The sequence below is a fragment of the Bradysia coprophila genome (genome assembly GCF_014529535.1).
Source record: "Bradysia coprophila strain Holo2 chromosome X unlocalized genomic scaffold, BU_Bcop_v1 contig_39, whole genome shotgun sequence".
Taxonomy (NCBI): Eukaryota; Metazoa; Arthropoda; class Insecta; order Diptera; family Sciaridae; genus Bradysia; species Bradysia coprophila.
In genome coordinates this window covers 398,551-424,864 of record NW_023503329.1, presented here as the reverse complement: position 1 = coordinate 424,864, position 26,314 = coordinate 398,551, and the positions used below count along the sequence as shown (strand labels likewise).

Below are 26,314 nucleotides of genomic sequence, written 5' to 3'. Positions count from 1 at the left end.
TATTATATTTATTGCAAGTAACATTCTCATTTTCATCGAATCTCTCGAATTCAATGCAACTCATAGTGCAGATTAAGGATAAGTAATTTGCGTCCAAATTACCTATTTCCCGTTCAACAATTTGCGTCCAAACTGCTGCTCGGTTTCAATCTGCTGAGAAGCATGTTATCACTCAAAAGGCTCGATTCCCATGACACTGTTACTACAACAAATTTTCTATCACTTTTTGATATAATTTAGTGCCCAAATGCACTTTCACAAATTGTTTCATTAATTGACTGCTCCCTCCTTTTTTATGGATTTCATTGCAAGATCAATTTCTACTTAAGTCATTTTGTTTATTAAATTGCACTTTTCACATTTTCTACGTTCCGTGAAGATCAAAAATCTCCTTTCGCAACTCTCAATGTTATTGAATTTATTTTTTCACTAAGCTGTCAGCTCCACCCCCTTTAGGTTTCAATGCACAAACAACTTTTAAATTCATTAAGCTGTCAGCTCCACCCCCTTTAGGTTTCAATGCACAAACAACTTTAAATTTTAAGTTTATTTTTATACTTATATAAGTTTGCACTATTGTCCATTATGACTACCGATCCTCATTTGCTGTTTCGGTATCGCCTGGATCTCTGCCATTTTTAACCATTGATGGCCTTATGTTTTGTTTAGTTTGAAAAACTTGCGCACTACGTAGGTTTATCATTATTTGAAGAACTGCGAATCCACATTCGATACGCTCCAATGCATCGCCAGTCTTTCTTTTAGTAGTCACCTATCGGACTACTTCAGTTTATGTATTTTCTGGTTATCAAACACGTTGTCTGCTCCACTTTTCACAACTGAGTGTCCAGCTCAACGTTTAATCCTTTGTACAGCTGCAACTTCCACCTTCCACGGCTTCCATTCACGAACAGCTCTTCCTTTGGACTGCGTTTTAACCATTTTTCTCTTTGAGATATCGTGTCTGCTATCCAAAAATCTCACCAATTTCTTTGCTATGATACTTTTGGGTGGATATCCTACACACTTTTTTGGTTGCTTTGCCAATCAATTGCCTTCCAAAATCACGGTTATTTTCAGGCTCATACTTCGGAAATTCCCGATCTGCAGTCGTAGAATTTCTATAGAGTTGCTTGTGTTCTGCCAACTCTGCAGTTTTTTAATATTAATACTCAATTAGTATTTGGGATATCCGCGCATAAAGTCGCCTAATGGACTTATTTTTGTGTTACACTTAACACCATTTGGCCTATTATATAGCCTGGAACAATTCCTTCTGAATTGTTTTAATGAAAGTCGCCTAATGGACTTTTGTATCCACTGCACTTTTTTTGTTTTTTGTTAATGAAGTCCAGATTTGGATTTTGCTGTTTTCAGTTACTTTGTGTAACTGCCTTAAAGCTGCGATTTTTAATTTTACCAAGTCCAAATACTTGGATTTTGCTCCTTTCGGTTACTCTGTGTAACTGCCTTAGAGTTGTGACTTTTTTAATGAAGTCTGGATTGGATTTTGCTCCCTTCGGTTACCCTGTGTAACTGCCTTAGAGCTGCTATTTTTGTTTTTAACCAAGTCCAAATACTTGGATGTTGCTCTTTTCGGTTGCCCTTTGCAACTGCCTTAGAGCTGTGACTTTCCGCTGCCAACCAATTCCGAATATTTTCCTCTGCTCCTCTCACTGGTTCCTTATAACTGCCTTAGAGGTGAGGTTTTAAGGTTGCCAACCAAGTCCAAACGCTTAAAGAATTCCTTCAGGGCTGCTTCACTTAATGTCCATAATGCACGACCAATGTTTTGACAAGTTAACACGACATTCACTACACTACTACTGCCCTAAGACCGTTGTTCAATGATGATATCTTTTACAAAAAGACATCACGTCGGGGTCACCATTTTGTTCAGCCTTCTGCTAAAACCGCATTCTTACACATTGGTACAGTCTTAGAGTAGAAGTAATTCTCCTGAGCTCGGAGAAATGTAATAGAAACAAGCTCGTTGAGTTGATGTTAATAACTGTCTTTATTCAATCAAACTTTACAGTATTTATACTAAAATATAACAAAGAACTTAATGTAAATAAAGAGATGTTAATGAATCAACCTACGTAATTGATTCATTAGTACATTACCTTTAATGGTTCATCTTAATCCTACGTAAGTCATTAACTTCTAGAATGATTGACATGCGCATCCTGCATGTGCATCAAGATGAATCATACTATAACAATTATGTCCATTCTTAATTACTATGATACACAGCAATAAAACAAATATCATACAGCACGCTGCATATTAGTTGTATATCACTGCTATATACTTGCGCATCAATAGCATATTGCATATTATTTGCATAGCATTGTGATACATGCGCACTATACCTGCGCATCATTGAGTGCACTATATAATCGAGTATTCCGTTGCTGCGTATACGATTTCATATGTCCGTAATATACCAATGCTTGCATAGACTTATTCAATGCAAGCACTAACATACTCCCAGCCGTTCAATGATGATATCTTTTACAAAAAGACATCACGTCGGGGTCACCATTTTGTTTAGCCTTCTGCTAAAACCGCATTCTTACACATTGGTACAGTCTTAGAGTAGAAGTAATTCTCCTGAGCTCGGAGAAATGTAATAGAAACAAGCTCGTTGAGTTGATGTTAATAACTGTCTTTATTCAATCAAACTTTACAGTATTTATACTAAAATATAACAAAGAACTTAATGTAAATAAAGAGATGTTAATGAATCAACCTACGTAATTGATTCATTAGTACATTACCTTTAATGGTTCATCTTAATCCTACGTAAGTCATTAACTTCTAGAATGATTGACATGCGCATCCTGCATGTGCATCAAGATGAATCATACTATAACAATTATGTCCATTCTTAATTACTATGATACACAGCAATAAAACAAATATCATACAGCACGCTGCATATTAGTTGTATATCACTGCTATATACTTGCGCATCAATAGCATATTGCATATTATTTGCATAGCATTGTGATACATGCGCACTATACCTGCGCATCATTGAGTGCACTATATAATCGAGTATTCCGTTGCTGCGTATACGATTTCATATGTCCGTAATATACCAATGCTTGCATAGACTTATTCAATGCAAGCACTAACATACTCCCAGCCGTAGAACTCCTTAGTTCTACTTAATCTTTGCATATACATAATAGTATACAACCTGTCACACAATGTTTATGCAGTATAACACAATAATTAGTCTTCATATGCATTGTTTGACGATACATACTATACTATTACATATAATCCCTCGCATGCCCGCGACATTGGTAATGGATCTATATGATGATCATATAGAAGCATTAACATATATACATAACGAACACAGCGGCTATGCTATAAAATAGAAATAAATCAATAATCAATCAAGGAAAAACTATTATTCTTCCATGAAAATCGAATAATAGAATATAAATGGAATGGACCCATCAGACTCTCTCTACAATTTTTTTTTTTGTTAAAATAAAACTTTTATAATGAAAGTAGCTGTAAGTGGAAATATTTTGCTATCGTAGCGATTTATTTTCCAATGTTCGGTTCAGATTCTTTTGTGTGCCACATTTCTTATGTAAGGGGATTATTACATCTATTTACTTAATGCGCTACAATAGAACAATGGACGAAGAAGAAAATATTTGTTCGACATCTCAACACTTAACTTGTTTAGGTATACGTTTCGTTTAGTGGAATCGATGCGCATTTAATAAGCGACCTTTAATGAGATTTTTTTGGCCGGAATTTTATTTTTTGGTTTTAGCACCAAGAGACGGGCGTGGGAGACTTTATGAATGAAACTGGTCACAGTCATAACCTAGTTTTCTCAAAATGTATTTTTTTTTACACCTCTTCATAATGCAGAATCTGGTAACTGGATTGGTAAGAGCGATCTATGTCGAGAAGCAGAGATTTTACTGTGTATTTGGAGATTCCGCGACTACGTCAATACCGTTCTCTAGGGATTATATCCCTTGCCTTCGGTTTTGGATCCTAACTTTTTTACCTCTGGAAAGAGAGAGTACGCTAGTAACATCTCATAATACTGGATGGGCGGGGAATAATAAATTGAAGATTTTTTTAAGGCTTATTGCAAATACATGTAGCCTTCACTTTATCTGGTACTCCCTATACTGTCTTGTATTTCTACACGAATATCTAAAGCGAAAAGTCTTTACGAAAAGTGTACGATGCATCAGTGTTTAGACATGAATATGCTTCAGCTGTTATTCCACTCATAAAAACAAAATTGCTTACCCGTCTTTATACGCAGTTTTACCACTATCACGCGCGTGCATGTAACTTTTTACCTTTATAAAAACGTAGTAGAAGCTATGATCAGCTGAAAAACAGGTGAAGCAAATTCATGTCTAAATTTAACTGACGTCAACTGTTCATCATCAAATCATACTTTGTGAAATAATTCAACTGTCCCGGTTTTTTAAATGTCCTTTGTTAAGACTCTGTTAACAACTCAATAGCACAGTAAGTGAGTCGACACTTAAAAATGAATTATTGAATTGCTAGTTGTGGGTTCGAAACTCAACCGCAACACAAATAAAATTCGTTTCATCAGGTTGTTGTCCACAATAATGACATCTGATTGAATCGGTTATTGGGTTGCGTCATGGATTTAGTACTGATAACGTCTCTTTCTGTTACATGTAATTGTTTGTTGGTAATGTCATTCAGTCAGTTAGGCGAAAAGCCCGTTGACGGTTTGTGTTGTCTTTTAAGAGGTGGGACGACAGTAAATTGGTTTCAATAAAATGTGTTTGGGAGAAGTCACAAAGTCAGTTATAAAGATTCAGTTGGTTTTCGATAGAAATCACCTTCGCAAACAAATAGGTTGGTGGTACCAAATTCGGATATATTCGAGAAGTTGGACACATATTGTTCTTTCATTCATAAATAAGTTTATCAATTAAAGAAGAATATGCGAACAAGTACGTGTATGCGCCCAGCCTAAGATTATAACAACGGAGACCAATTTACTCAGATAAATTTTTTTTTTTTTGAAGTGTGACCTCACCTAAAACGAAACGCTCAAAAACGTACCAATTAACGCTACAAAATATTGGAGAGAACAAAAAATTGATAACAGAAATTGTGTACAATGTAAAGTCTCTGAAGAATGGTTTTTTTTCCACCCCAATTCAATATTACTGCTACATAAATTCGCTATTTTTGACAACAACTTTTCACTAAACAATAAAAATCACATTTTCCTGACACGTTGACTGTCACAGGAAAAGAACAATATATATCCAATATCCACAACCCAACAATATCATTTTCAAATTCGCATAAAAAATTCATGCAAAAATAAATTCGGGAATCGTACGGTTCTACGGGTTCTACACAAAAAAAAAGTTTTTTTTTATATAAAGTGAAATACACGAAATTGGGTTGTAACTGTGTGGTGTGTGTTGCCTATATTATATATATACATTCGTAAAAGAGGATTGTAGCTGATAGTCTTTCACTTTCACAAATATAAATAATCCGGAAACGGCCTCAAAAATAGATTTTCGCCGGCCCCGTTTTTGGAAATAATTTAGAAATGAAATCAGCAATATGATGAGGTGGAAGGTTTCCACCTAACACACAAAAAACACAAGAAACGCCTTGCCTTGGGCTTGATTCAACGAATTTCAAACGAAAATCAATTTCTGAAATGTGTCCCATTGAAATGTAATTTTCATATTGAAACCCACAGTCTTGTCTATTTTCTGCGAATGATTTCTCTAAACTTCCTTTGGATTCTACAAATTTTTGGAAAATTTCAATTAGTCGAAAATTGGCTCTAGCGATGACAGAATCTGAGGGAAAAATCACCGAAATGCATGAGTAAAAACAAAGTTGCAAATTCAGTAGGCCAGTTATCCTCGCTATGATTAAAACCGCAACTTTCTTCACTATTGAAAGACGTTTGAAACTTATCGATTAGAATACAGAGTCGACACTCATTTGATCATGAAGTTGTATCAAAATAAGACGATTATCGATAGCTTTCACAGAGAGGTTTAGCTTTTAGAGAGGTTTTGGTAATTCAATTCTTCAAAAACAAACTTTTTGGGATCAAAAAATAAAGAGCGTAAGAAACAAGACCGAGTTTTACGCTGAAATGAACATTAAACTTATACTGGTTTTAACCTGTCACATACGGCTATTCATCTGTTATCGATAACGACAACAAAAATAATGACAAGATCTGGGTAATTTGATCCTTTATACAGTTTAATGAATGTTAAAAAAAATTGAAGTACAAGATTTTAAATTAATCGATTAAAAATACTTTGAAATACTTTGAATACTTCTATGGAAGTAATAGACCCAATAATAATACTGATCATATGCTTGCCGTGCATAATGCAAATTTTTGATTTTTAGAAATTTATTTGGAGGCTTTACTCGACTCGCCTAGCACTTTCAGGTGTGCCTTAAGTTGTCAAGTTGCAATAACCGGCAACGTGTTAAATAACCAAAAAAAAACCTATAAGAAGAAGGGAACCTGGCTCACAAAGCATAAAAAAGACACGTTTTAAAATCAAGTTTTCACAATCTCGCGCACACAAATTTAATCTTAAAGACGGTAGATAGAAGTTGAAATATTTAGGTGTGCATATTTCATCATAGATGCATCCAAACTTCATGAGATCCTATTTGGCCCAAAAGCACATCCCTACAAAAATCTCTTCGAGAAAAGTGTGACGCAGTCTTTGAAATACAATTTCTAAAATGAATGATATCGCTAGAGTTGACGCTTTCAGCTTCGTTACGCAAAAATTAAATTTTTAAAATTAAATAATTTTTACAAAAAAAATTTAGACTGGAAACAACCAAAATTTTACCAAAAAAATCTGCGTCGCAAAGTGGCAGATGTTCAGGAACAGACCAGCAAGAAAATTTATCTGCCACATGCGACGCAGATTTTTTTGGTAAAATTTTGGTTGTCTCCAGTCTAAATTTTTTTTGTAAAAATTATTTAATTTTAAAAATTTAATTTTTGCGTAACGAAGCTGAAAGCGTCAACTCTAGCGATATCATTCATTTTAGAAATTGTATTTCAAAGACTGCGTCACACTTTTCTCGAAGAGATTTTTGTAGGGATATCAGTCGTTTTAGAAGTGTAGTCAACACTGCTTTTTATAACAGTTTACAGTTTTAATTCAAAAATTTGACGAAATTCGAAAATTTGACGAAATTCGAAAATTTGACGAAATTCGAAAATTTGACGAAATTCGAAAATTTGACGAAATTCGAAAATTTGACGAAATTTGACGAAATTCAAAAATTTGACGAAATTTGACGAAATTCGAAAATTTGACGAAATTTGAAAATTTAACGAAATTTGACGAAATTCGAAAATTTGACGAAATTTGACGAAATTTGAAAATTTGACAAAAATCGAAAATTTGACGAAATTCCAAAATCTGACGAAATTCAGAAAATTTGACGAAAATCGAAAATTTGACGAAAGTAACTCTCTATCTGCCACCATTCAAGAAATATCTCCAAAACCCCAATTGACCCACCCATTTCCAACTTTCGACATTTTTCACATGTGCCCCTCTGTTCTACTCGTAAAACTCTGAGACTTTGCCGAAGAAAGTAACTCTCTATCTGCCACCATTCACAAAATAACTCTAAAACCCTAATTGACCCACCCATTTCTAACTTTCGACATTTTTTACATATGCCCCTATGTTCTACTCGTAAAACTCTGAGACTTTGCAGAAGAATGTAACTCTCTATCTCTCATAACCCAAAAAAATATTAGTCCTTTCATCCTACGCTCGAGTAGCTCAAAATTTGGTCACTCTAATCACTCTAGCTCAAACGAATCTGCCCCGATTTTTTAAATTACTTTTTTGTTCGAATCGTGTTACGAATACCTTTCATTTGATGGGTCACACGCCTCTGTAGGTTTCAATACAGCTAAGCTACAGCCGAAAACGCGTTCCCGACCCTCGAAAACCACACTCAGAAACCACTTCGAGGCCAATAAAACAAAATTCTGGTTTTTCCTGGGGTAATGGCGTATCACATTTTCATTTTTATGCCCACCCTGAGGTTCCTGCAAAATTAAAGGAGATTGGCTGACTAGTTTCCGAGATCGACCGTCGATAGATAGACAGATAGACAGATAGACAGATAGACAGATAGACAGATAGACAGATAGACAGATAGACAGATAGACAGATAGACAGATAGACAGATAGATAGAAACATACAGAGTAAGTTGAAAGATTTTGATTGTTTGGAAAACGTTAATTTGGTGCATTTTCTATCAAAATGACCAACTTCAAAACGATGTATCTCCGGCAATTTTAAAGTTACATAGTCGAGTGATAGCTCGTTTTGCTCGTATTTGAAGCGCGAATAAGATAAAATAGGATTTGTGGTGATACAGGCCAAAGGAAAGAAACTTAAATTCTCGCCTATATATAGTTGCCGCGTCTCAAAAAATTTCTTCGTTCTTTTTTTGGAAGTTAGACTGCGTCAAGTCCTCCGCTAACGCTCCGGACATGATTAAATTACCTGTCAAATGACACCCTACACGACCATGTACGTTTTGTGTAACTCGAGAAATTTCAGTAAGAACAGTTTGCGTCTTCGGTTGAAAACTTCAACTGGACATATTTCAGTGTGGATGAATTTTAAAACCATCAAGTCCCTATTCGGCTCAATAGTACATGTGATTACCTTTCAAATGACACCCCACACGACCCTGTACGGCTCGTGTAACTGGAGAAATTTTTGAAAAGTGCAAATTTTCGGTTTTTGATCACCTTTCACCAGCTACACAAACTTCGAAGAATTTTTTTGAAAGTGGTTTTGGCTTCTAGGGTCGAATAACTTTTTAGGCACATATAAAAAAGTCCACCGGAAAATGCGTCCGATTTCGGTAGGCTGTTTTTCAAAAGAATGCCTCCCTAGATTTCGACAAATATCGGGAAATAATAACGGTAATTCAGTAAAAAATTGATTTTTACCGGAAAGAAATATATCAGCGATTCCTGGTGACGTAAGTGCACCCCAACCCCAACTTAAGAACTTGCGTCACCTGCACCTCAAACTGATTTTTTTTAATGTCAACAGCTGACATTCGTGCAAAATTGGAGTCTCATTGAATCATCACTGTGGATTTATATTGATTTTGCCGAATATGTACGGTGAAAAATAAAAAATTGAAAAGGAAATATTCGTGATGATGCATTATGCATACCCAGCTGTAGTTGATAGTAATAAATTTTCTTTATTTATTCAAAAGTGTCAGCAACAACATTATTTTATATTCCCATTCCGATACAGTCGCGACACAGTATATATAGGTATTCTTTGAAAACTATATTTGCAGTTTCGAATATATTTGTTTTCGTCATTTAAAAACGTTGTACGATTGAACGTACAGATTTCAAATACATTTTTTTTTAATTATTTGATTTAAATGTTAACTTTTGTTTCTATTGTTTGTGTGACAGAATCATTCTGATTGTTCTACAGTTAGCAAATAGATTTAATTTTGCAAGTTTAAATTAAATGCATAGCGAAACAAGAGAATAGAGAGAATATGATAATATATAGGATAATGAATATTAACATTTTAGGAACGGTTGGTGGTCTGTTATTAACGATGAGGTGTGTGGGGGTAAATACAGTTTGTTCACCTTCCGAAAACACAATTTTAGATTTATCAGAGTTTTAAAGGTCATCGACGTTCCCATCAGTTAAGTGATATTTTGGCACAAAATTTGAATTCGCTAGGGGATTTTTAAATCGAATTTGGTATAACACAATAAAAACAGCGACTTTTTTGAAAAACCCTTAAGCACGTGTCGACTAAAATACAAAACTCTATAACATTCCCTTTAAACCGAACTTTATAACTGCCATATTTGCTAACATAACTTACGGTAAAAATACTCATAGGCTATGAGTCATAAATTAAATATAAGGTTCCCAGACGTACTCTTTTTAGAGTACATGTACTCTTTTTCGACCTCGCAACTACTTTTACCGACTGCGGCTAGCCTGCTACTATTTCATTGATTCTGCACTCTTCGTACTCTTTTTCAGCAGGGAAGTGAAATTCTTGTATACTTTACCGCACTAGTTGAAAATTCTGACATACATTTTGTGTCAAAATTTCATTTCACCGGCTATACTAGGCTTTAAAAGGTGAAAAACAAGTTTCGCTGCGTGGCAATAGAATCACTTTTTAACTAAAGTAATTTTACAAGTTTCACTTGAGATTTCTTTTAGTAAGATATTGAAGGGGGCAAAGAACACTTTATTTCAAAATGTCGGGAACGATTTGAAATTTTTGATGCAAAGTTGGTTTTGCAAACACCTAATTTGTACAGCAGAACAACGGCATTTATGTTAGTAGTTGAAATAATGGCTTCAATTGAGAAAATTCGAATTATAGTAATCTAAGTGTCGTTTTGATGGCAATTAAAACACTTGAAATATTGTTACAGAGGGATTCTTTTGAAAAACAGCCTACCGAAATCGGACGCATTTTCTATTGGAATTATTTATATGTGCCTAGAAAGGACTTCGACCCTAGAAGCCAAAACCACTGTCAAAAAAATTCTTCGAAGTTTGTGTGGCTGGTCAAAGGTGAGCAAAAACCGAAAAATTGCAATTTTCTTACAAAAATTGCTCCAGTTACACGACCCGTACAGGGTCGTGTGGGGTGTCATTAGAAAGGTAATCACATGTACTATTGAGCCGAATAGGGTCTTATTGGGTTTAAAATTCATCCACACTGAAATATGTGCAGATAAAGTTTTTAACCGAAGACGTACACTGTTCTTACTGAAATTTCTCGAGGTGTGTACATGGTCGTGTGGGGTATCATTTGAAAGGTAATTTTATGTGCTTTTGAGCCAAATAGAGACTAATGTGGTTTGGATGCATCTATGATGAAATATGGACACTTAAACATTTCAACTTCTTTTTCATCGCATATGTATCCAAACCACATAAAACTCTATTTGGCTCAAAAGCTCATAAAATTACCTTTCAAATGATACCGCACACGACCATGTACATTTTGTGTACCTCGAGAAATTTCAGTAAGAACAGTGTACGTCTTCGGTTAAAAACTTTATCTGCACATATTTCAGTGTGGATGAATTTTAAACCCAATAAGACCCTATTCGGCTCAATAGTACATGTGATTACCTTTCTAATGACACCCCACACGACCCTGTACGGCTCGTGTAACTGGAGCAATTTTTGTAAGAAAATTGCAATTTTTCGGTTTTTGCTCACCTTTGACCAGCCACACAAACTTCAAAGAATTTTTTTGAAAGTGGTTTTGGCCACTAGGGTCAAAGTCCTTTCTAGGCACATATAAAAAATTCCAATAGAAAATGCGTCCGATTTCGGTAGGCTGTTTTTCAAAAGAATCCCTCTACAGTTAAGAGCAATCATTTGACTGCTAAATTGAAGCCTGAACATATGCGCAAAAAATTTATATTTTCGATGATAACTTTGTACTCACATTCTTTTTGGACAAAGTACATTTATAGATGTCAAGAGGTGGTAACTTTTGTTTGAGAAATAGAAACGTTTGTGGTAATCATCAACAAATGCTAAGTCATTAAAGCCTAAAATGATGTTATACTTCGTCCAAATAGAATTAAGTACAAAGCTATTACTGAAAAAAGATTTCTTATTGATTTTTTCCTACTTTATCAACCGTACTCTTTTGTACTCTTTTTCAAGTCAAAAATGTCCTCTTTTTGAAATTTTCGATCTGGGAACCCTAATTAAATACCTTGGGACAGTTAGAGCAAAAGGGGAAAAGTCAAAAAGTTTGTGTATCAGTCCAGCGGTTTTTTTTATTAAATTTTTTAGTGTGAGCGGGCTTGCGTCATGATTTTGTGCCAAAATATCATAACCTGGAGACATTTTATTGACTGGCAACATCGATGACTTTTACAACTCTTAGAAATCTTCCGAACTAAAAAGCTCACTGTAGTTCAAAGCAGCGAAACTTAAATCTTAAAGCTATTAAAGTGAAAGATTTCGAATCCTTAGAAACGTTTCGAAAACTAGAAAATAATTTGATCAGAAAATCCTCAAACAACGAAAAAAAAACCAATAGTGTAATCATATTAGAAATTTTTATATGGAAGAGGTTGCAAAAATTAGGACAAAAAGGGGACTTAACGGTTTTCGGTAGACCTTGGGGCCCTCTATCACCTCCCAAAAGTCCCCCTCGATCCCGGCCCAAAATCTCGAGAAATTCGAGAAAAACCGAAACCGAAAAATTTTTCATTCTTGGTCGTGGAGGTAAGCAAAACAACAACCAATCCTCTGGTTCAACAATTTGAGGTTAAGTGCAAGCATTTTTTCGTTGTTCGACCAAAAGCTGGGTTTCCAAAAATTTTCTCGAAATTTTATTTTTACCTCATTCCAGACACCCCAAAGTATCGAAAACAAGTTAAAACCAGAAAAAATATTTTTTTTCTCACGAGATAAGAATTTTCGAAGTCAAAATTTCATGAAAAAATCGACTTCCGTGAAACCAAACTTTGACTTTATACCGCCATATCGAAAGTCCGTATCTCTAAATTTTTGCGGAAAGTAGCTTAAAAACATCTTTGGACTATCCTGAACATTTTATAAGCAGCATGTCATAACTTTTTTTCAGCCTCCGGCTCTTGCTGGAAACCTCTCGTTCTCTAAAAAGCCTCTTAGCATGCGTCAGGAAAAATACTATTTCCGACCGCCCATAAAGAAAGCTTTTCATTCGAATTTTGTATGGAAATTTACCAAGAAATATAAAAATTCGGGAAATTGGCCTAAATTTACTACCTATTTTCCACAAAAACCTTTCAAAACTACTTTTTATTAGTTATTAAACAATTATAATTCATTTGCAACCGATATTCACTCATTTTAACAAAAATCTTCGAACAAAATTATCGACAAATTTGCATGGAATATTCTTTGAGTCGGCCGTTTTTCAGCGTGTAAGCAAATTTTCGACATGCGAGAAACTTTTTTGTTTCTGAAAAAAAGTTATGACATGCTGCTTATAGAATGTTCAGGATAGTCCAAAGATGTTTTTAAGCTACTTTCCGCAAAAATTTAGAGATACGGACTTTCGATATAAAGTCAAAGTTTGGTTTCACGGAAGTCGATTTTTTCATGAAATTTTGACTTCGAAAATTCTTATCTCGTGAGTAAAAAAATTTTTTTTCTGGTTTTAACTTGTTTTCGATACTTTGGGGTATCTGGAATGAGGTAAAAATAAATTTTCGAGAAAATTTTTGGAAACCCAGCTTTTGGTCGAACAACGAAAAAATGCTTGCACTTAACCTCAAATTTTTCGGTTTTTCTCGAATTTCTCGAGATTTTGGGCCGGGATCGAGGGGGACTTTTGGGAGGTGATAGAGGGCCCCAAGGTCTACCGAAAACCGTTAAGTCACCTAGGAAATCCTCAGAACGGTCTAGAAAATCCTCTTTAAATCATAAAAAATTCTCAAATAATCGTTGAAATTCCTCAGCGGATTCTTTGGATAGGCTTTTGTGAGTGAAATTTACTAATATCCGTCCCTCCCCACAAATAACGCACTAGATTAAAATTTGACGCAATTCGTGAACAGAATGAACTGAACCGTTTGGGAATAAATTGAGGAATGTTTCTTCTCGAAGGTCAACCGATGTGAAAATAGGTGATTTTTTGCAAGGAGTCTCGCATATATAACAACGTAAGAACGTACTGCACACCCGCTCCTCGCAAAGAACGAAAAAAAGCTCTGACAATCAAAATCCGGCTTTACCAATTTACAAGCCAATTTACAGTTTTCAACAAAAAAAAATCTTTCGCCGAACCCAAACGAGGAATTTTTTTTATTTTTATTGCATAAATGACTTGAATATTACGTTGAGAAAAAAAAACCGCTCAGTCGTGATTGATATTGATACATTTTCCCCGTTAAAATCATTATACTCGTTTATGTCTATGGCATCATAAATCAAAGCTTATATCAGCCACCAGAATATGAAAACCGTAAATACTCCATCTTCTATATATGGGTAAATCCATCGTGAGCTACGTTACTGAAAAATATTTCTTTCTGGCTCGATCTACGAATATGCATCAAAACAAAATGAGAAAGAAGATGCCGTGAGCTATGTTACCATTTGTGACAATGCATTTTGTAGAGCGGTTTTTCACAATACCATGTACAATTGGTAAGAGAGTGAAAGAGAAAGCTATTATCACACTTTACGTGGATTCACCCATATATATATATATACATAACAACACAGCAACCGAGTGTAACAATCGACCATAATTTGTAATGTGACCTGGTCGATTCGACTTTAATACATTTAAAAGTTTGGAAAAACTTTTCGTTCAAAATGGTACGACAACAGCATTGCCTCCGTAGGCAGGTTTTAGTTGATCCCGTTTTGAATGATTTATATGAATTTTTATTTTTATGCTCAAAGTGGGTTTCTACTTCGATGTAAGAGTTATTCAGTTTTTGATTAGTTGTTCCCTCCTTACACCATCGCATCATCATCATCATCAACATGGAATCATATTCAACATTAAGTTCAAAATGTGTGTATCGATATGGAAAATTGAATTTGATTCCGCTATTATGTACACTTACAGATAATCAGAGTCGCGTCACACTAGGTAGATTGTGTGGGGTCTCTTACGTTTTGTGCAGTGAATGGTGTAACAATGAAAGGAAAATAATCGAAAAAGGCCAATATTTTATGGAAAAACTAAACTGGCGTAAGCTCTGTGAAGCTTCAAAGCGAAGGATTAAGTAGATCCTTACGATCCACATTTGGAATTAATCAGAGATATGATTTCGATTCATTGATCAATCCAGTTTCTTGTTAGATCAGTTTACGTGTTCGGAGTGACAGCTGTCAAATATAGTACTATTTTGTTTGAAATGTTTTTCAATATTTTTTACAGCACCAAAATGAGTTTGATACACTGTCCCACTCATGCTTGAAGTGCGTTGGTGATCATCACATAAGCCGTTTTACTGTCGGATCTAGTACATCATTTGATCAAGATACGGTTTTCAATACGAATCTTTTACTTCAATTTTTTAACATGCGTTTTGCTACATATGACAGCATCGAACAGAGCTGGTCGTTTATTCGGCAAGTTGTTATCGATATCAGGTGATTCACAGTAGCTGTTTAAATTAAATCAAAATTCGAGCAACGTTGGAATCCAAAACTTTGAACACCTTGCTCTGAAACGGTTGTGCGGCCAACCAGCAATAATACGAGCTATAAATTTGGCATTATAATGTTTCTGTGATCTGATGGGTAACAGTTCGTTGAAAAAATTTTTGACAGAAAATGAATGAGTTATCTGCCAAAAGATCATGTAAACCTGATGTAAACGCTATTTTTTAGGCAATTTGAATTATCTCACGAACTGTGTAGTTGCCGTAAGACTTTAAAGTTCGTATACAGTGTAGGAGACCATGCAAAATGGGTGTTTACATCAGGTTTACATCATTCATGAATAAATAAGTAAAAATTTAACACATAACTCATACATTTTCTGTCAACCTTTTTTCAATCATTTTACAACCCTTTTTCACGAGCTGTCAATTACGCTTAAAGGTGAATATAGTCAGTCACTTTTTTCGCTAGCAGTGAAATAATGACAGATAGTCCACACACTTTCTGTCAAAATTCTATTTCACCGCTGACTGTATACTCAGCTTGAGGGGAAAATTCTATGGTTAACAAAAAACAGCTTAATTTTTAAACTGACGAAATTTCTGTCATAGAAAATTGTTATTGTGTGTGTGTGTGTGCGAGTCTCGCATTATCACTCAGTCAATGTGATACATTCTACTCATCCTCCGAAGCTGTTTTTTTCATCTTCTATTTTGTCAAATTTAATCATGTTTCTCTAATGCGGTTTCTCATGTCATCGTGTATTGTGAAAAGGAAAACATAAACATTTTACGTAAAAATATTGAGATGTTATAATGGAAGAATTTTTCTGAGATTCTATTTTTTTCTTCTTCTTTTCTTCGCCAACTTATACTGAGCTCCTTCTGGGAATCAGAGTTAAAGTATATCGAAATTTTTAGTGACATCATTATTGTGAATAGCGAGAGACGAGAGAAGAAGAAGAAGAAAAAATTGAACGGGGAAAATTTATGTTGAAGTCTTATTCAATGTGTAACATAACTATGTGTCGTAAATGTATACAAGCATGAAGATAAACGACTTTTTTAATGGATAAGTTTGAAGTTACATCGTGTAAACGATATAAACGATATATAACAGTCCCTGTGTATTATAGATGCTGTGTACCGTGTTAACATATGAGAAACATATTTTATCGATTATTCTTACTGAATATTTAGGATCTACCAGCAACAGCCAACACACAAAAAATAAACCATCCAATTTCTTATAAAATATTCAAGTCATTTTCCTTTTGCCACGACACTCTGCCTTCCACTTCCATCTAACTTTCGGTATTTATAGTGTGCAGACACATTACATAAAACACAAAGTCTAACACACAAAAAATTGAGAATGAATGATTCAAAATATGATTTTACCAACAGGGGTGAAACTTAGAGCAAATTTTTTTGTTGGCCATTTTTGATTTTTTTAACCAGCCCTGTTCGAATGTCGTTCAGACCGGTTTTTTTTTTAATTTTTCCAGAAATCGAGATTTAGGCAATATAGTGATATTACATGGTATCTAAATGGTATTTTAGGGATTTTAGGCACAGGCGTTCCACGATAAATTTAAAGTAAAACAGTCGAAAAGTGAGTAAAGTTAGAGAAAATAGTTGGATTTTTAACGAAAAAGTAGGGAAAATGTGAGTTATCACCAACTTTTATAACCTATTTCTAACGATCCCCATTGAATATAGTATCAATTTTAACTTTAGAGACAATCGAAATTTTCAAATACCGCGTAAGTTTGTTTCAAATCAAAATTTATTCCACAATTTTCTGGGGATCAAGCCATAAATTCTTAGGATCAAACTTCATCGATATTTATGAGGATTGGAGCAAGTTACTTTCACTTTCTTCATCCTCGAACTCTTAAACAACTACTTTGTCAAGTAATTGGCATTTACGCAAACCAAGGTAGTTGACGGTCGATGTTCTGAAGCCAAAGGTTGAATGGGATGTACAAAGGTCGATAAAAGGATTGCTCTAAATGGGATTTATTACTTCTTCCAAAAGGTTGTCATAATTGATTCTAATTTCTGATATTATAAATTTTATGAAAAAGCCGCACGATCTCATATGGACCGCGCTAACTTGAAGAGTTTCAATTCGCTAGTCACGCGATGGTAATGAGCTTGAAATTTTCTTATAAAGAGTCTTGGAGGAATTAAAGGAAATAAAAGGTTGTTCAATGATAAATTGCAAATTATTGCCACTTCTGGCTAACTCCAATTTTTATGAGAGTCTTATGTACGAACTGACAATATTTAAAAATTTTCTCCATGAACACGTAATCAGTTGGGTTTTTTAATAATTATTATAATTATATCGAGGGAAACATCACTCATATTTCCAATATCTCAAAACTACTGAACCGATTTTGATAAACTTTTTAGCCCCGTACGAAGTACAAAGGGGCTTATAGGATTACGATGCCGTGTGTAATTGATGGAATTCGAAGCAGACGGTAAGGGCAAAGTGTTTGCCTATGTTCATAGATGACGAATCCGCAATAAAAATTTTGTCTGTCCGTCTGTCCGTCCGATTTCAAAAATTTTTTTTTTCCCTGAAAGATAGTCGAAATAGTGAGGCTAAGTTCGAAGATGGGCATATTCGGGTCGGCCCTTCGTGAGTTTGGGCCACCTAAGTGATTTAAGGTCTTTTGGTGATATTTATGGCAAAACAAACGATGGAAATGTAAGTGACATGGCAAATGATAGGTATTGTCAATACCAATCCAGAAATTTTTTAAAATCGGGTGCGTGGACCATGAGTTAGGGCCTTAGAAGTGAAATGCTACTAGGGCCCTATGCAGAGACACTTTTAACATACAAGCTCGTGGGACAAATCCCCCGCAGGCCCCTGTCTTGTCCCCCCCAGTCGATCTTGGTCCCCCCCAGTCCCCCGCAGTCAATTCAGAATAAAACTTGTGGAAAAAGGAAATATCTATGAGAGGGATTCTTTTGAAAAACAGCCTATCGAAATCGAACGGATTTTCCAGCGGACTTTCTGATATGTCCCTAGAAAGGGCTTCGACCCTAGAAGCCAAGACCACTTTCAAAAAAATTCTTCGAAGCTTGTGTGGCTAGTGAGAGGTGACCAAAAACTGAAAACATGCACTTTTCTTACAAAAATTTCTCCAGTTACACGAACCGTTCAGGGTCGTGTGGGGTGTCATTAGAAAGGTAATCACATGTACTATTGAGCCGAATAGGGACTTATTGATTTTAAAATTCATCTACAATGAAATATGAGCAGTTACAGTTTTCAATCGAAAACTTACACTTTTCTTACAGAAATTTCTCGAGTGACACAAAAGGTACATGGTCGTGTGGGGTATCATTTGAAAGGTAATTTTATGTGCTTTTGAGCCAATATGGTCTTATGCGGTTGCGGGAGCATCTACGATGAACTATGAGCATTTGAACACTTCACCTTCTTATAGTTCATCGTAGATGCTCCAAAACCGCATAAGCCCTATTTGGCTTAAAAGCACATAAAATTACCTTTCAAATGATACTACACACGACCATGTACCTTTTGTGTACCTCGAGAAATTTCTGAAGAAAAGTGTAAGTTTTCAGTTAAAAACTTCAACTGCACATATTTCATTGTAGTTGAATTTTAAAACCAATAAGTCCCTATTCGGCTCAATAGTGCATGTGATTCCCTTTCTAATGACACCCCACACGACCCTGTGTTACGGTTCGTGTAACTGGAGAAATTTTTGTAAGAAAAGTGCAAGTTTTCAGTTTTTGGTCACCTCTCACTAGCCACACAAGCTTCGAATAATTTTTTTGGAAGTGGTTTTGGCTTCTAGGGTCGAAGTCCTTTCTAGGTATATATAAGAAAGTCCGCTGTAAAATGCGTCCTATTTCGGTAGGCTGTTTTTCAAAAGAATCCCTCTGAATATTGTTGTTAGTGCTTATACTGGGTTAGAAATCTGTTTCTCTTTTAAAAAAATTCACCTCCGGCGGACGTTTAATTCACAAACGTTTGCAAAAGTTAATATTCTGTTCCAATTTACAGGGTTTCAGTCAAGAACCAGTTTGTACTTCAGAAGTAACTGCTCTGTAAGTCTTTTGTAAGGATTTAACGGAGAATCTAAGAAATTATGCAAATTTGAAAAGATATGACGTTTTCTAGAAAACGTTCTGTGGATGTGGACAATTTTGTTTTTTAATTAGTGAATTAGACCCATGCGAGTACGAGTAATAGTCAGGAATTATTAGGAGAAACTGAGCAAAAAAAAGAAGTAAAAACATGACTGCGACATTTGATGAGAACTACCCCGTTTTTAAATAGGTATTTCGTCTTCCCTTTCAGTAAATGGTACGTATCATACAATGTTCTAACACTTATATGATGTACCGAAAAAAGAAAGAAATAATTGTAGCTCGCTCCGCTCGCGATCCAAGCTAGGAAATATTTCAATATTCAATGTTTTTACTTCAAATTACTGACGGATTTCGCTTCTAAGCTTATCTAAAAACACAATCACGTATTGTACTACGCTGAAACATCCACTCGAAAAATTTTGGAGACCAGGCAGGAAATCTTGGAATCTTGGTTTGGTTATTAGTAAGACGGAAAAATGATCGCCTCTGAGACCATATTTGCTTCAAGCACACAAATGAAATTTATGCCATTTATGGTCCTTCTCTCAGATGACTCTGGCCAGGGGCCTACAAAATTCAGAATGCGGTTAACCTATGGACTAGGTCCAAGGCGTTGGACCGATAAGGGGTATTTGAAAATAGATTAACCAGCGGAAAAAACAAGATAACGAAAATTTTTGAAATTACAAATGAATATAGCTTGTTTATGTACAAAATTGCAAAATTGTCTCGCTCGCTCCGCTTGCGATTACTTTTTCTTTTTTTCCACAAAGGTACATTCTCTACGCGGCAAAAACCTGGTAAACTTCTAATACTGAAAATTATTTTTGACAATTTGAATTGAACTAAAACGTCAACCACAATATTTGATATTCATATTTATGTGTGTATTGGCAAATCTTTAGAAATGCTTGACCAAGCCTATAACTATATAGTTCGTCTAAGGACCACACTCTTAGGGCCCCTCTAAGCTTGAAGAATAGGGCCCCTCTCGTCTCGTCCCCCGTACTCAAAAATCCTTAAAAGTGTCTCTGGCCCTATGTGTATTTTACATAGATCTCGAGTAAATTTCATCAGTCTTTCGTAATTTTTGTTTCAATTGGAAGGTAATCAAAGGCCGAATAGAATGTTGTTGAAAAAAAAATTAAATTTGGGTCCTCGGACTAAGGCCTGTACTAGGGCCCTATGTGTATTTTACATACAACTCGCGTAAATTTCATCCGTTTGTCGTAATTTTTGTTTAATTTAGAAGGTAATCGAAGGCCGAATAGAATGTAGTTGAAAAAAAAAAAATTGGGTCCTCGGACTAAGGCCGGTACTAGGGCCCTAAAATTTTAGGGCGATTTGAAATTTTTGTTTCATTTGAAAGGAACGTCGTACGGGGCTTCGTAATTGCGCTATGCACAATTTCTAAGATGTACACATTCCATAATAATTTTACTTTAACTACATTAACCGGCGCAATAGGCTTACGGTCAAAGTAGGGTGACAGACGCACTAGGGTCACGTACGCAATAGATATACGGGTTTGTACGGGGCTCAGTCGCAGCAAACGCTCCGACTGTTCTGATGGCTCGTTTCCCCTGAAACGTAGTAAAGCTCGACATAAATTTCAGTTAAATTAGCATTTTTCGTCGTATTCAATTTTCCAACAATATCTTCCGAACCATATGACGATTGACTTCATATCAGGCTCAAAATTTATTACTTTTGACCAGGGTTCCGGCATAACGTTATTTTTATCGTGATTTTTTTGTTCGGTACAAAAACGGTCAATTTATAACGTTTTTTCAGAACCGAAAATTAAAAGTTACAGCTCGTAACGTTACGCCAGTAACGAACACGGAAAATTCAGCAAATTCGACATTTGTTGTGTGCTGCATATATTTGCTGCAGACTGAATAATGTTCCCGGGTGCTGTATTACAATAAACATGTAATATGAATATTTTCAAAATATAGTTCCGGCAACAATCTTATTCAGCTCGTAGGAATATTGTGAGGTTCCCAGGTATATATTTGCTGTGTGCTGAATTATATCTTCAAATTAGGTGTGGGATGTATTACTGAACTATACCTGCATGCCGAATATTGACTAAATTGTACTATCGAACTATACCTGCATACTGAATATTGACTAAATGAATAAAGTCGTCTGTATTTAGAATGGAATATGCAACAATAAATTTATTGTTTTAATGAAATAAAAGGAAGATCTCAAGAACATACGCATAAAGATGATTACTAATTTTATTCCTTCATTTAAAGTTATTTCTATTTTTACCGAATTAATATGCAATGATAATGTTACATTTATGTATTTCAATAGAAATTTTGACGAACGAACTTTCAAATCCATTTGCGGTGTTAAAGGCTTTTGAAATGTTAACAGAAATAATTGTTGGTATTCAGCAATTAATTCGCGTAATAGATGCTCACTATTAATGTGAACAGTTTTTTTGTAGAACGATTGAAAAAAACCTCTAATTCAGAACCAGGCTCAGAATTAAAATAATAATATCCGATGACATTGCTTATTGGGGAGAAGTACTACATTTCATAGAAAATAAATTCAATTAAATGTTGTTGCATAACCCATTCTAAATACGCACGACTTTATTCATTTAGTCAATATTCAGCATGCAGGTATAAATATGCCTGTGTGCTGCATAAAGCAAAGTAACAACGGTTCGAAATAAGACTGCCACTATATGCAAGCAGTATAGCAGCAGTGGTAAAGTCGTTGGCAGTCAGAAACTGAGGTTAAGCATCGATGGTCGCGGTCCGTACTTGGGTGGGTGACCGGAAAAAACGTAAGCAAAAATAAAAAAAAATTCTGTTAACAATTTAATATGATGAATTTAAATATAAATCTACGGTTAATAACAAATAATAATAATAAAATTTAAAATTTAAAAAAATTAAATTTTTTTTAAACGTTTTTTTGTTTTTTTTGCTAACGCAAATAAAATTGATAAAGTTAATTAAATCAATTTCTTCTATTAAACGATAAATTAGGTTGTTTATTGAATTGGAAAAAATTGCGTCACTTTATATTATAAAACAGGCATACAGCTAAGACCTGCACGCTGAAAAATAATATCCAGCACACAACAACAATATTCATTAGGCGGGCATTGTATGATCCTCAGATCAATATGCAGCACACAACTAATGTTCTATAATCGTGAAGCTGTTCCCGATTTCTTCGTCTGGGGTGCATATATGAGTTTTCCGTGTATAACGTTATTTGTACCTGTAACGATATATAAGAACTACGGTTTCAGAATACTGAACGATTTTTAGAAATATCATTATAACGTTACATGATATGGTTGAATTTTTTAACGTTAAGAATTGTAACGAAAAGACAATAAGTTCAACCGATAACGTTACAACTTGGAACTTTTCTATAAAGTTATAACGTTTTTGACTACCTTTGTCAAGGATTTTTTTTAAAATCAAAATCGGTTGAATATTTTAATAAGTTTATAATTTTTTGAAAAAAGTTTGTTTTTTCAGTTTTTTGACAATATTTTAAGAATCACATGACCGATGGACTCAATGTCGGGTTTAAAATTCATAACTTTTTACTACGTTTCAGGGAAGAAAAGTTTATCAAAATCGGTCAAGGTAGATCCAAGATATCTGAGATATGCCCTTTAGTGATGTTGCTCTTGATATGGTACCATTTCCAAATTACTCAATTTGTGGTTATAGAACGTGCATTATTTCAAGGTTCTGAAAGAACAGGTTAAGAAACTTACGAAGGCGGATGAAACACATGTATATTGTTTGAAAAGTCAACTTGAAAACATTTTTTTTTTGTTAAGTTGAAATCGTCATATAAAATTTTCCAAACGCTACAGAAAAATTTTGATCACACCGCCTTCGTGATTAACTCGAAAGTGTCTTAACCTGTTCTTTCAGAAACCATATTTAAGTTAGTTGTCAATGTTGGCAATATGTATGCAATATGCAATATGAAGTAGTCAATAGAAAAAAAGTTCACTCATAGAATGCGAGGTCCTGGCAAAAGTATTAATCGTTTTCCACGATATTGTTAAGTTTACTAGATAAGAAGAAACGTTTTCAGCGTCGCAGGAGCGTTTTGAAGTTCTACTTGTAAAAAATATTTACTTACATTGTCGACGATATTTATTTTTTTTAAGTAAATAATATTTTGAAAAAAGTGAGTAAAAGAGAAATTAGTTGAAAATGTTGGAAAATGGTGCAAATAGTGCCTCTCTTTTTCAGATGTTGAAAATAGTTGGAAAAAGTGAGTTAGTGGAATGCCTGCAATTGCCGAAGTCAATTAAAAGTTAAATATAACAGAAAATCGTTGTTGCCGAAAACTATAACATTCAGAAAATTAAAAAACTATTCCGTAATTTTGAACGGACATTCAACAGGGCCAAAGTACAAAAATCAAAAATGTACTAAGCAGCGACAATATACATGGCTATAAGTTCACCCGTGTGGTTGAAGTGTTTTTATATCTAAGGATTTTACTCACCACATCGATTAACTGCGATAGTTTCAATTTGATGCAAACTTTCAGAACATCCGACGTATTCACAACAGGTCGTACTAATTTATTGTAATTGCTCAATAAATCGTCGTATAACCGCTTTGCATCGGGATTTCCCGCAACCGCACCATGTTGAACAACTAGGGCAGACAGAATCCAGGCTCGCAAAAGTTTGTAATCTTCGATTCGAAACATTTTTTCTGTCGTTGACGAAAATTGTTGCTATAGAAAAAACCAACCGTACTGAGTTAATGTTCCAATCGTTTGATTTTAGATCCAATTTCGACTGTGTTTAACGGCATTTTTATCGTCAATATTGAAAACGTTTTGAACAGCTACGTTCATTTAGTTAGCACCCAATGTGATGCTACAAATGTTCATTTTCGTGCAAACTACTGCAACGCACGGCTTTCTTTCGCACCAATATATTATTTCTGCAAAAATTCTATTCGAAATGAAAAAATCGATCACTTTTTACCAATCGCTACAACGGCTGATCACAGCCAGTTTATGCGATGAAATACAACTTGACGAATAATTTCTATAGTTTGGTAGCATTTCAAGCCATGTAGACATCTTGGCGGTTTTTTTTCTCTTTGAGCTTAAAACACAACTTTGTTTATTGATTGAACATTACACAATGGCATTGCCACACATGAAACACTGCAACTGAATTGAGTCATAGTTAATTTACATTTTACTATTTGTGGTTTCACTTATTGCTCGGGGCACACTAACCCACACACACACACTCACTAAAAATTGAACAAATTTTCAATCACAAATTCGACTGGTGCACATAGTTTTGGCAATTTTCTCCACCACGATATTGTTTCACTGCACCAATTTAGTTGATATAATTTTCGATTTGAACCAGATGTCGATATTCAAAATTAAATTGTTTCCTTGGTTGTGATTGGAGATACTGGAATCTTTTCATCAATTTTTGTTGGTAATTTTTCTGGAATCCTATAATGGGAAAAAAAATGTTTAAAGTTCGTATCGAAAATATGTACGATATAGAATCGAGACTAGGCTTACATAAAAGGTTTTGGGTCAGTGTGGTAAAATAATCTCTACTAATAATTCATTAGGCTTGAACTATGTTTTTTAATGTTTAATTATGGCAGTACGTGAACGTTCACTGATTCGGCAGAGCCTATTTTTGGAAAATTGATTTGCTACGTTTTTCCAAAGTTTGGTAAAATTTGTCAAAATATTTTTTAGCAAAGTTTGAAAATTCTTAGTAATTTTTGCAAAATCATAGCAAATTTAGCAAATCAATTTTCCAAAAATAGGCCCTGTTCACCGATGGCAATAGTGATTTATTTAGTTTCCCTTTAAACAAAAAAATAATTGAAGTGAATCGAGTGATTTAATAAAATGAAACTGTCACTGTCAGTATACCTATTGGTAGCTTTATTCATTGAAATTTGCCAAATATTTACTGAATTTACCAAAATTTACAGAAAAAGCTTTTTCGGTAAATTTGGAAAATTTGATAAACTCTCGCCAAATTTGGTGAATTTTCGGTAAATTTTACTAAATTTCCGACACTTTCCGTAATTTTAATAAAAGAAATTACCAAGGGCCTATGCGGACACTTCAACAAAAAATCAAATGTATGAATGACATCCCGAGACAATAAGCCTTAATTTTGGTTATCTTAGAAATTTAATTTCAGTTAGCCCAATAGGGAAACGAATACAGCTTGGATCATGAACGCAGAAGTTGATAAAACTATTCCTGATGGTATTGTTTTACACGTAGCGACCAATTACGAAGGATTTTAAGTGATCTATGATTGAAGTGTTAAAACCGAACGAGAAGATACATGTCCCAGCCTACTAACACGACTTAAAGAGCACCTTTGGACGGGTTACATATTTTTCTGGTCTTAGTGATTCAGAGAATCCCCAGAATTTTTTTTAGTAAATTTTTTTCTGATCAATTTCAGTGTCTAAGACAACTAAATCAGTATTGCCAACTGAACTACATCTCGGAACCGAGAACTATATGTTTATATATTAAACCGAACCAACGCACTTGTTGACCGAATCCTTTTACTTTTATTTAACGAAATTTTCGGTTTAAAGCCTTCAAGCAAGAAATGTTGATTAAGAGGTACGCGAACCATTAGCTTGAGTTAGATTCATAAAATGAAACAAAAAGGTAAATTATCGCGATAAACGAGAAGTGGTTCTGTACCTCTTGAGCTTAATAATTGTAAGTTCGCGATTACATATCTTAAACACAGAAAGTTTGTTCACGACCGTCTGTGCATCGATAAAACGAGCAAAATAAATAATGGCAACCAAAATTGTGCGGCTTAATAAACGATATATTCAAAGAAATCATTGATATAAAATATTCCACTCGCATTTGTCTGCCTCAATAACATTAAT

General features: G+C 34.7%; 1 protein-coding gene and 1 long non-coding RNA gene across 4 annotated transcripts in view; one reads left to right on the top strand and one right to left on the bottom strand.

Annotated features, from left to right (window-relative positions):
* LOC119069688 (acetylcholine receptor subunit alpha-like) overlaps nucleotides 1–24,816 on the bottom strand; it is a 128,244-nt gene extending 103,428 nt beyond the window's left edge. For all 3 annotated transcript variants that reach the window (XM_037173813.1, XM_037173812.1, XM_037173814.1), the window contains exon 1: nucleotides 23,895–24,816. In XM_037173813.1, the coding sequence (XP_037029708.1) occupies nucleotides 23,895–24,104 (210 nt within the window). In that variant the 5' untranslated portion in view covers nucleotides 24,105–24,816. The remainder of the gene's footprint in view (nucleotides 1–23,894) is intronic.
* LOC119069698 overlaps nucleotides 1–26,314 on the top strand; it is a 45,650-nt gene that overhangs the window by 4,247 nt on the left and 15,089 nt on the right. The window lies entirely within an intron of this gene.